The sequence below is a fragment of the Mercenaria mercenaria genome, chromosome 4 (genome assembly GCF_021730395.1).
Source record: "Mercenaria mercenaria strain notata chromosome 4, MADL_Memer_1, whole genome shotgun sequence".
NCBI lineage: Eukaryota > Metazoa > Mollusca > Bivalvia > Venerida > Veneridae > Mercenaria > Mercenaria mercenaria.
The window spans coordinates 34,306,598-34,319,530 of NC_069364.1; the positions used below are offsets into that span (position 1 = coordinate 34,306,598).

Consider the following 12,933-nt stretch of genomic DNA (forward strand, 5'->3'; position numbering starts at 1 on the left):
GAGGGTCATTTGTGGCATTGGTATGGCCCGGTTTTAGTTTGAATTTAATTGCAGATATGTTTCTTTATCATTTTGCAGCATTTTCATTGAAGATATATATTTATAAGTGAGAGTAAAATTTTTGTTTATTTACTGCGCAATAATAAAGGTCACGACAAAGGTCACTTGGCACATTTTTGTAGTAGACGAATACTACATGATTGATCTTTCTTAGAAGATACATGACCCTTAACTGTCTTGCTGTTTTTCATAAGCTGAAACATAAAGTTTGCAAAAAGTTTAGTTTTGCCATTGTCAAATGTATCTAGCAGTATGTAACCCCATCTCTAACATTGTATGCATTTTGAATTTTTAACATTGGTACCGGTTGCCCATATGCCAAAGGTCCCCAGAAGAGGTTAGTCATTTTAGTTTTGGGGGATAGTGCAAGTGATACCAGAGCCTCCCAATTCCAGGGAAACTCCATGGTTCTTTAAAGTGGCAGGTGTAAAGGGCCCATACACGTGGACCTCGGTTTTAAGTATCATCCAAAGGGTTGTGTTTAAGTAATTTTAGTGGCCAATCCGGGAATCGAACCCACAAACTTGAGATTACAAGTCTCGCGCTCTACCGATTGAGGTAAACGAAAATTGTAATTTTACTATAGAATACAGTGAGGGGAGGTCGCCAATAAAGAAACACTAAGGAATGATTTAGCATAAACTCCACATGAAAAGCTTTAAAGTTTGTAGTGTAATCACATATTACTGCTTATTTATTAATATTTCCAGTGATGAAATTATTTTTTAAAAATCTGCGGTAAGAGTACACATAGCATTCCTTTTTCTAACATCACTATATTCTCCAATAAAGAAACATTTTCTCCATTAAAGAAACATATGTTTAAGTGAAGATAGGAATGCTGTTAATTGTGTCAACACACAAATTTCAATGTATACACAGTTTTAAACTTCTTTCTCAACATAATGGTTTTGAATAAATACATAAATATCAAAATTACTCTCATGTTTCAACTTTAACAGGTAAAGAAATTTCTGATTAGAATGTGACATTCATTTACGCTTAAGGATCAGGCTGTCAACAAATTCTAAAATAACTAGTTTAAGTTGAAGTTGTTCTGCTATTCTGCTGGAGTTGTTCTGCTATTCTGCTAGTCTGCTGGAGTTACTCTGCTATTCTGCTTGAGTTATTCTGTTATTCGCTTACTTGTGTAAAGTTTCATGGCTGTTGCTTCAAAAATCGATAGTAGGTCAAGGTCAAGGTCAAGGTCAGAGATTGTCAAGAGTGCAATCAGCATGCAAATTTATTCACATATGTGAAGTTTCGCAGCTGTAGCTTAAAAACACAGAAAGTAGGTCAGTAGGTCAAGGTCAAGATAAACCAGGGTCAAGACAAACTTATTCACATGCATAATTATGTATATTAAGTTTCTTGGCTATAGCTTAAAAACATGAAAGCAGATAAGCAGGCCAAGGTCGTCTGTCAAGGTCAACGATAGGATCTGCATCAAAAAATTATCTAAACATTCTGCTTGAGTTATTCTGCTATTCTGCTAGAGTTGTTCTGCTATTCTGCTATTCTGCTGGAGTTGTTCTGCTATTCTGCTGGAGTTATTCTGCTATTCTGCTATTCTGCTGGAGTTGGTCTGCTGTTCTGCTGGAGTTGTTCTGCTATTCTGATGGAGTTGTTCTGCTATTCTGCTATTCTGCTGGAGTTGTTCTGCTATTCTGCTGGAGTTGTTCTGCTGTTCTGCTATTCTGCTGGAGTTGTTCTGCTATTCTGCTATTCAGCTGGAGTTGTTCTGCTATTCTGCTAGTCTGCTATTCTGCTGGAGCTGTTCTTTCACGGCTGTTGCTTCAAAAATCGACAGTAGGTCAAGGTCAGAGATTGTCAAGAATGGAATCTGCATGCAAAATTATTCACATATGTGAAGTTTCACAGCTGTAGCTTAAAAAACACAGAAAGTAGGTCAGTAGGTCAAGGTCAAGGTCAACATAACCAGGGTCAAGACAGAATCATTCACATGCATAATTATGTATATTAAGTTTCTTGGCTATAGCTTAAAAACATGAAAGCAGATAAGCAGGGCAAGGTCTCTGTCAAGGTCAACGATAGGATCTGCACCAAAAAATTATCTAAACATTCTGCTAGAGTTATTCTGCTATTCTGCTGGAGTTGTTCTGCTATTCTGTTTTTCTGCTGGAGTTGTTCTGCTATTCTGCTGGAGTTGTTCTGCTATTCTGCTAGTCTGCTATTCTGCTAACTTCACACTATCCAATCATGTAATATTTTACTCATCCAAGTCAAATACTTTTTGAGATACAGTTGACACAAATTTTTAGGCCCTTTTTACCCATTTTTCTGACTAAGTCAAGGGCCATCCGTCTGGTGTGGAAGCACCAGATACCGAATGACAATCCTTTGAGGTTTGATAACTCTGGGTAAAATACTTCTTGAGATATACATGACATAAATTTAAACAGATTCACTGACAGACAGATTGAAAAGCACCCCATGCCCCCACAAACAATTTTCAGGGACACAAAAATGGACCCCCTTTAAGTGGTAATAACTTCAAAAAAATGCATTTTTACCCAAATATGCCATCAAAATTAAAAACTAGCAAAAGTATTGAGCATCCCAACAAAGCTTGGATAAAATTCCATCAGTAGCTTCAGAGTCCCGACAAAACTGATGTAACTAACAGACAGACAGACTGACAGATGGACAAGACAAAATCAATTATACAGCACTTACTTTAATTCTTACTTTAAGTTAAACTGCCAAAGTTAAGGGTCATCTACCTGCCAAAGTCATTGTGACCTTGCCCTATTGACCCTTTAAACAACTGGGTTTATCTACTGACCACAGGCAATCATCTACTGATTGACAGAAGACCAACAATCAACAAAACAATATATCCCCTCTACTTGGTCTTCAGAGTAAGTGGGCATAAAACACAACATTACAAAACCATAAAACACTGTTTTCTTACCAGCCTCATTATCTATAGGAAAAGTCCAAAGTTTTCCTTCCTTAGTCCACTGAATTTGCTCTTCAAATGCATTTTGTGGCGGGTAAAACTGCATCTTATTTCTTTCTTCCTCCTCTACTATCTCAAACAAGCTCATCTTCTCTAAAATATCGTGTGAAAACATTATTTTCTACTATGTTTTTTATCTATATATATCACTATAAAGTTGAATGTACAATACATTCATAATATCTGTCATGTGTTTACGAATCGGATGGAAATATCCGTCCCTCGGGCAACTGCGCATGGGCGGTAATTCGGTTTAAGAATCGGATAGAAATATCCGTCCCGAGGGCACCTGCGCATTGGGCGTAATGAGGCTTGCCGAATTACCGCCCATGCGCAGGTGGCCGAGGGACGGATATTTCCATCTGATTCGTAAACACATGACTGATATTTTTTCTTGCATTTATCGCCTACATGTTAGCATTTTATTCTGGCAGATTATTTTTCTTGCATACCGTATTTTACAAATAACAGGTAGAAATATTTTCTTTGTAGCACTCTTTCTTAAAGTAGAGCGCGGGAAATTAACATCCGTAAGCAGAAGTGACGTCATGATGTTTTGCGTTACGCACAATAACAAAGTTCCACTTAAATTTTACCGTTTGTAGTGTAACGTTATGTTCTTATGGTAAACTAACGTATTTTGAATCGAGAAATATACTATAAGGAACTGAGAAAAACTATCAAGGTACCTGCTTTTTTTCGTATTTTTACATAAATATATGTGTCAGGACATGAGATTTTTGGCCCAAATGCGATTTTGGTCGAAAATGGGGTTTTCAGCTAATCTGACAGATTGTTATGTTCAAAGTAAAAATTTGCAATTTCACAATAAAAATCAACCATTGTTATGGAGAAATAACCGCTTTTCGGACACCATATTTTCGTCCAACTGAATCAAAATAGAGGCAGAATATCTTAATGCAAACTCCTTCTTAAAATAATATGAAAAGAAAATACATAACAAAATATCAAACACAACATGCAGTTTATTAGATTTTTTTTTCTGTTTCTTTCTTTCATATCAGCACAAATTATTTTCCCCTAAAAAATGTTTCCATGGCAACACAGTTGTTAAATCCAATTTTGACAGTTCCTTGATAAATCCAGCCAAAATTAACATCTAGAAAGTGTAGTTAATATACCGTCAACATTTTCTAGTGTACAGTGTTTAAAGATAACAGTTTTTTTTTCAAAAATCCTATGGCTTTCTTCTGTAGAAAAATAGATTTACTGTATATGAGTTAGATAACAGGACAAAACTAGGACATTAACTTTGTTGTTAGAACACTTAACTCATTGGCATATTTTTGTTACTGTTAGACAGAAAATCATGCAAAAAGTTATAATGATTAGAAATATTATATACTGATTTTGCTCAAATACTGACCAGTTACTCGTTACCATGGCAACAATGATGTATTTTCTTAGCAAAAATACCATTTCTATCAAGTTCTTGAAATAATTGAATATGTTTAAGTGTTTTTCAAAATACTATTTACATCGAAACCTGTCAATTATATATTCAAATGTAAGAAAACCTCATTTCATGTAAACTGATGTGACACTGTTTGGGATATACATAATTTTCTGATACACACAACACAGTTACATCTCTTGCTAGTTCAAGGCAGATTGATATGATAACATAATGTGTTGTTGATGCAGTTATTACTTAGAAAAGAATATGACCTTTCATTTGCTTTTTGACAAATAAAACATATAAACTTGAAAGATGTTATACAGTAATCTATTGTCAGATTAATGTTTAATACCATGGCAACAGTGCACTATTTTCTTATAAAATAACAATAGCATTTATTGTCAAATTTCTTGAAAATGTATGATCATTTAAATAAAAAACAGCACTCAAGATATTCTATGCATGGAGAAGTTAAAAAAAAAATATTCTGTCTTGCTTAAACAATTAAGATAGTTTTACTCTAACCACTTCACTGCAGTTCTGGCAACACTCCATACTTTTACCAAACATTTCTCACAGTTGAACTGCGACAGTTCAGTTAGTTTTACTTTTTTCTTGACTCCCATTTGTAGTTTGAATCAGCTTGATGAACTATTGCAGAAAACATGGCCTTATTTTGTGCACTTCTGTGACAGTTGCACTTTATTCCATTGACATACTTTCAACTGGATGCTCAGCAAATATGTTAGGTCCTTGGGTTTCATTTCCATTCACAAATTCATAAAGAATTTTATTTTTCTGGAAATTCTTTTATCCTTCAGCCATTCTGAAAAACAAAAATACATTAGTATTAGTAACTTTAAGTAGAAAGTTACAGAATAGAATACTGTGAAGCATTTTTAAAGATAAAAGTGTATTTTTGTGTAGTCTACATAAAATCATTAATAAGTATCCATCCACCAATCAATCTTATTATTTTCAAGAATACAAAAGCTAGCTTAAGCTTCTGACATACTAAACATACAAGAATTAATTCATTTAGTATAACTAAATGAATACTCAAATACTACAACAGTTTCTTGGGAAAATACATGTATGATAATATTCAATCATTATGCATAGTTCTCCACTCTCTTAATATGCTATATGTTTGTTGAATAAATCTATTAGTAATGATTTCTTTCAAAATGTTATTAATACAATCAGGTCATTTATGTGTATGATATTTTAGATGTATTTAACTTAATTGTACTTATTTTAAGAGGAATTTATATTTTGTATAATTATATTTTTAAGATGTATTTATCTTTTACACAATAGAAAAACTTCAACAATGAAGAAAATTACAAACCTACAAACTCTTCCAACATGTGGTATGTAGACATGCCTTGAGAATTCCTTTTTTTGTTTAAGGTCCTAGCAACATCATGCCAATATGCCAGATGCTCCCTTGTAGTTGATCAATAGTTGATCTGTAAAATTAAAAATATTTTTTAAAAAAAAGCTGAAATGTGAGATAAAGATGGTCTAGGATGTTACATACACAGAACACAAAGATTTACATTAGGAGTGTATATGTTTCAACCAGAAGCATGACTTTCTTAACAAAATGTCTTTAAAGTTTATAATATATTTATTTAATTTGTACAAGTTGTTTGTAACTTGTAAAGAACATTATGTAGCTGGTGAGGAATCCAACAATCATGGTCAAAGGACCTTAATGCAACTTTACATGAAAAGCTATTGAGCATCTGTTTTATACAAATAAAAACATACCACCATTCTTTGTACTTTGATAATTAAAGTGAGTTTGACATGAATAAGAAATAATTTATTTAAACTGACAAAAGATATGATACAATTCTTCCTGTAAGTCACTACATAAATATGGATAAGGCTCTGACTTCTTGCATACTGTTCTTTCATACTGATACAATGATCAGAAATTAGAGTGAAAACAGTTGTGGAAAAAGCCACGCTCCCCACTGCCCCCACCCCGCCCCACCCCCTTATTTGGAGGATATCGGGGGGGGGGGGGGGGGGGGGGGTAATTTACTGATAAAAAAGTGGGAGGGGAGGGGAAAGGGGGGTTATTTACTTCATGTAGTGTGGAAGCAGTTCCCAAGTTGGGGACAGGTTGATTTCATATGACAATGAGAGGGAAAGAGACGAAAAGTATTTGGTGGAAGTTGGAGAAGGGGGGTAAAATGTTTCCGGGAGGGGGGGATAATTTTCTTTTTTTGTAAAACTGCGGGTGTTCTGGCCGACGCTTTTTTTTATTTTCTGATTATTTCACATTACCATCAAAGGTCCGTAACAGCATATAAAATCTCTGAGCGGAATATTTTTAGCTAAAAGTAAAATTACTGCAGTAAAGCCCAATTAATTGACAATTCTGGGATATTTCTGAAGAAAAAAAAATCACGGACAAAACGGTCGATATGGATTTAATTAATATTATAAAACTCTACATATTGTGTTAATATTACTACTTACCTGTAAATCGCGCAATACCATTCATTATCCCTTTTAGATTAATCGTCAAATTACGATTTAAAAGTTTCCTTTCTCACGACCTTTCATGTTTACAAATGGCGTGTTGATACAAAGGGGCGATAAATTGTCAGTTATTTGATAATGAAACGAAATGGCAAAACACGGAAATGTTACAATACATGCTTGATAAATGACGTTTGTCTCTTCATTTGTTTATTGTCCCAATAATATAGTGTTAATCGATAAAATGCATTAATTGACGCGAAAGCGTGTTGAACTCCACACATTTTTGTGACGTAACTTTAATCGGGTTTTTCTCGAATGACGTAACGCCGCATTTGGGCCAAAAATCTCATGGCGCGACACATATTATCAGTGCATGAACCACTAGTTGCATTAACAGCACGAGGTCAGTCATCTGGCATGGGGGTGCCAGATGGGTTTTGCCGGCATGGGTAAAATCACCGGAAACGCCAGTCCGGTGTGCAAGAATGTTAATTCTAGTCAGATTATGCTATAACATATTCTATAATGCTAACAATAGCTGTCGGTTAACAACAATGCTAGACTTTTTAACAGCCTTGTCACGAAAATAAGTTAACTGAATAAATACAAAATCTGAACAAGGGGCATTATTTAGTTAACAACAGCTATGCCAAGCGAGGCAATATACGTCCGAAGGCCAAGGGGGATAGGAGCAAAATTTAAAGAACTTGACTGTTAAAAGTCCAAAGGACAGGAATAACAAAGGGAAGAAATTAAAAACTTCTAAAACCACAGAAAAAAATTCTAAGTCCACAAAGAAAAATCCTTATATGTCAAATTACACCTAAAAATTGGAGGTACCATCTATGTTGTACCACAGAAGAATATATATAAATATTGATGGAATATTTCAAACATTAAAAACAAGAGGGCCATGAAGGCCCTGTATCGCTCACCTGACCTACTGACCTAAAGATCATCGAGAATAACATTCTGACCAAGTTTCATTAAGATATGGTCATAAATGTGGTCTCTAAAGTGTAAACTAGCTTTTCCTTTGATTTGACCCGGTGACCTAGTTTTTGACCCAACATGGCCCAGATTCGAAATTGACCAAAAGACCATCACGATTAACATTCTAAGTTTCATGAAGATACAGTCATAAATGTGACCTCTAGTGTGTTAACAAGCTTTTCCTTTGATCTGACCTAGTGACCTAGTTTTTGACCCCACCTGACCAGATTTGAACTTTACCTATAGATCATCAAGATCAACATTCTGACCAACTTTCATTAAGATATGGTCATAAATGTGGCCTCTACAGTGTTAACTAGCTTTTCCTCTGATTTGATCTGGTGGCCTAGTTTTTAATCCTACATGACACAGATTCAAACTGGACCTTGAGACCATCAAGAGTAACATTCTGACCAAGATTCATGAAGATACAGTCATAAATGTGGCCTCTACAGTGTTAGCAAGCTTTTCATTTGATTTGATCTGGTGACCTAGTTTTTGACCCCAGATGATCCAATATCGAACTCGTCCAAGATTTTATTGAGGGTAACATTCTGACCAAGTTTCATTAAGATTGGGCCAAAATTGTGACCTCTAGTGTTAACAAGCTTTTCTTTTGATTTGACCTGGTGACCTAGTTTTTGATCCCAGATGACCCGATATCAAACTCGTCCAAGATTTTATTGAGGGGAAGATTCGGACCAAGTTTCATTAAGATTGGGCCAAAATTGTGACCTCTAGAGTGTTAACAAGTTTTTCCTTTGATCTGATCTAGTGACCTAGTTTTTGACCCCCACCTGACCCAGATTTAAACTTGACCTATAGATCATCAAGATCAACATTCTGACCAAGTTTCATTAAGATATGGTCATAAATGTGGCCTCAACAATGTTAACTAGCTTTTCCTTTGACTTGACCCGGTGACCTAGTTTTTGACCCCAGATGACCCAATATCGAACTCTCCAAGATTTTACTGAGGGGAAGATTCTGACCAAGTTTCATTAAGATTGGGCCAAAACTGTGACCTCTAGAGTGTTAACAAGCTTTTCCTTTCATCTAACCTGGTGACCTAGTTTTTAACCCCAGATGACCCAATATCAATCTCGTCCAAGAGTTTACTGAGGGGAAGATTCTGACCAAGTTTCATTAAGATTGCGCCAAAATTGTGACCTCTTAGAGTGTTAATAAGCTTTTCTTTTGACTTGACCTGGTGACCTAGTTTTTGACCCCAGATGACCCAATATCGAACTTGTCCAAGATTTTACTGAGGGGAAGATTCTGACCAAGTTTCATTAACAATAGGCCAAAATTGTGACTTCTAGAGTGTTAACAAGCTTTTCGTTTGATTTGACCTGGTCACCTAGTTTTTGACCCCAGATGACCCAATATCAAACTCGTCAAAGATTTTATTAAGGGTAACATTCTGACAAAGTTTCATTAAGATTGGGCCAAAATTGTGACCTCTAGAATGTTAACAAGTTTTTCCTTTGATCTGATCTAGTGACCTAGTTTTTGACCCCCACCTGACCCAGATTTAAACTTGACCTATAGATCATCAAGATCAACATTCTGACCAAGTTTCATTAAGATATGGTCTTAAATGTGGCCTCAACAATGTTAACTAGAGCTATCACTAAAGGTAATGAATGTACCCCCCACATGCACTGACACAGTACATTGCAATTTGACGCACACAAGATTGCATAATTATGTGGACTGTATGTATATAGACTGTATGTATACAATATAGTAACAAAAAACAAAGTCCCATAACTATGCAGAATATTTATCTAAAAGAACGTAACATGCATTATGCACAACTAGGGTTGGTACTGATCACTTGTGTGAAGTTTCATTAAATTGTGTGCAAGGGTTCGAAGATTAGGCACGCACAAGATTGCATATGCAGACTGTATGTACATAGTATGTTAACAAAAAACAAAGTCCCATAACTCTGCAATTTTTGTCGGTGAAAGAACCTAACATGCCCCATGCACAACTACTGTTGTTACTGATCACTTGTGTGAAGTTTCATTAAACTGTGTCAAGGGGATGAGGAGAGATGGTGCGCACAAGATTGTGTCTATGTATATAGTATAGTAACAAAAACCAAAGTCCTATAACTCTGCAAATTTTTTTTCTGAAAGAACCTAACATGTCCCATGCACAACTACTGTTGTTACTAATCACTTGTGTGAAGTTTCATTAAATTGTGTCAAGGTGCGCACAAGATTGTGTCTATGTATATAGTATAGTAACAAAAAACAAAGTCCCGTAACTCTGCAATTTTTTTTTCTGAAAGAACCTAACATGCCCCATGCACAACTACTGTTGTTACTGATCACTTGTGTGAAGTTTCTTTAAACTGTGTCAAAGGGATGAGGAGAGATGGTGTGCACAAGATTGTGTCTATGTATATAGTATAGTAACAAAAAACAAAGTCCCGTAACTCTGCAAATTTTTTTTCTGAAAGAACCTAACATGTCCCATGCACAACTACTGTTGTTACTGATCACTTGTGTGAAGTTTCATTAAACTGTGTCAAGGGGATGAGGAGAGATGGTATGCACAAGATTGTGTCTATGTATATAGTATAGTAACAAAAAACAAAGTCCTGTAACTCTGCAAAAAAAATTCTGAAAGAACCTAACATGCCCCATGCACAACTACTGTTGTTACTGATTACTTGTGTGAAGTTTCATTAAATTATGTTAAGGGGATGAGGAGAGATGGTGCGCACAAGATTGTGTCTATGGACGGACAGACAGACAGACGGACGGACAGACAGAGTCTGACAGACAACCTGAAACCAGTATATCCCCCTTACAACTTTGTTGTTGGGGGGTACAACTAGCTTTTCCCCTGACTTGACCTGGTGACCTAGTTTCTGACCCCAGATGACCCAATATCGAACTCGTCCAAGATTTTACTGAGGGGAAGATTCTGACCAAGTTTCATTAAGATTGGGCCAAAACTGTGACCTCTAGAGTGTTAACAAGCTTTTCCTTTGATCTGACCTGGTGACCTAGTATTAACCCCAGATGACCCAATATCAAACTCTTCCAAGATTTTACTGAGGGGAAGATTCTAACCAAGTTTCATTAAGATTGGGCCAAAATTGTGACCTCTAGAGTGTTAACAGGCTTTTCCTTTGATTTGACCTGGTGACCTAGTTTTTGATCCCAGATGACCCAATATCAAACTCGTCCAAGATTTTATTGAGGGGAAGATTCGGACCAAGTTTCATTAAGATTGGGCCAAAATTGTGACCTCTAGAGTGTTAACAAGCTTTTCGTTTGATTTGATCTAGTGACCTAGTTTTTGACCCCCACTTGACCCAGATTTTTACTTGACCTATAGATGATAAAGATCAACATTCTGACTAAGTTTCATTAAGATATGGTCATAAATGTGGCCTCTACAGTGTTAACTAGCTTTTCCTTTGACTTGACCTGGTGACCTAGTTTTTGACCCCAGATGACCCAATATCGAACTTGTCCAAGATTTTACTGAGGGGAACATTCTGACCAAGTTTCATTAACATTGGGCCAAAATTGTGACCTCTAGAGTATTAACAAGCTTTTCGTTTGATTTGACCTGGTGATCTAGTTTTTGACCCCAGATGACCCAATATCAAACTCGTCCAAGATTTTATTAAGGGTAACATTCTGACAAAGTTTCATTAAGATTGGGTCAAAATTGTGACCTCTAGAATGTTAACAAGTTTTTCCTTTGATCTGATCTAGTGACCTAGTTTTTGACCCCCACCTGACCCAGATTTAAACTTGACCTATAGATCATCAAGATCAACATTCTGACCAAGTTTCATTAAGATATGGTCTTAAATGTGGCCTCAACAATGTTAACTAGAGCTATCACTAAAGGTAATGAATGTACCCCCCACATGCACTGACACAGTACATTGCAATTTGACGCACACAAGATTGCATAATTATGTGGACTGTATGTATATACTGTATGTATACAATATAGTAACAAAAAACAAAGTCCCATAACTATGCAGAATATTTATCTAAAAGAACGTAACATGCACCATGCGCAACTAGGGTTGGTACTGATCACTTGTGTGAAGTTTCATTAAATTGTGTGCAAGGGTTCGGAAGATTATGCGCGCACAAGATTGCATATGCAGACTGAATGTACATAGTATGTTAACAAGAAACAAAGTCCCATAACTCTGCAATTTTTGTCGTTGAAAGAACCTAACATGCCCCATGCACAACTACTGTTGTTACTGATCACTTGTGTGAAGTTTCATTAAACTGTGTCAAGGGGATGAGGAGAGATGGTGGGCACAAGATTGTGTCTATGTATATAGTATAGTAACAAAAGCAAAAGTCCTATAACACTGCAAATTTTTTTTCTGAAAGAACCTAACATGCCCCATGCACAACTACTGTTGTTACTAATCACTTGTGTGAAGTTTCATTAAATTGTGTCAAGGGGATGAGGAGAGACGGTGCGCACAAGATTGTGTCTATGTATATAGTATAGTAACAAACAACAAAGTCCCATAACTCTGCAATTTTTGTCGTTGAAAGAAGCTTACATGCCCCATGCACAACTACTGTTGTTACTGATCACTTGTGTGAAGTTTCATTAAACTGTGTCAAGGGGATGAGGAGAGATGGTGGGCACAAGATTGTGTCTATGTATATAGTATAGTAACAAAAGCCAAAGTCCTATAACACTGCAAATTTTTTTTCTGAAAGAACCTAACATGCCCCATGCACAACTACTGTTGTTACTGATCACTTGTGTGAAGTTTCATTAAACTGTGTCACGGGGATGAGGAGAGATGGTGGGCACAAGATTGTGTCTATGTATATAGTATAGTAACAAAAGCCAAAGTCCTATAACACTGCAAATTTTTTTTCTGAAAGAACCTAACATGCCCCATGCACAACTACTGTTGTTACTAATCACTTGTGTGAAGTTTCATTAAATTGTGTCA

At 36.0% G+C, this 12,933-nt stretch overlaps 1 protein-coding gene and 1 long non-coding RNA gene across 4 annotated transcripts in view; both read right to left on the minus strand.

Annotated features, from left to right (window-relative positions):
- Positions 1-12,933, minus strand: part of LOC123551432 (28S ribosomal protein S31, mitochondrial-like) — a 201,410-nt gene that overhangs the window by 25,417 nt on the left and 163,060 nt on the right. For 2 of the 3 annotated variants that reach the window (XM_045340369.2, XM_053540916.1), the window contains exon 8: positions 2,996-3,136. The exons of the other annotated variant lie outside the window; for it this stretch is intronic. In XM_045340369.2, coding sequence (XP_045196304.2) covers positions 2,996-3,136 — 141 coding nt within the window. The remainder of the gene's footprint in view (positions 1-2,995; positions 3,137-12,933) is intronic. 3 annotated transcript variants of the gene reach the window in all.
- Positions 3,759-7,078, minus strand: LOC128556297 (uncharacterized). The gene is made up of 3 exons (XR_008370549.1): positions 6,960-7,078; positions 5,815-5,935; positions 3,759-5,289 (listed from the first exon to the last, which is right to left on the minus strand). It is a non-coding gene; the product is annotated as an uncharacterized LOC128556297 (long non-coding RNA).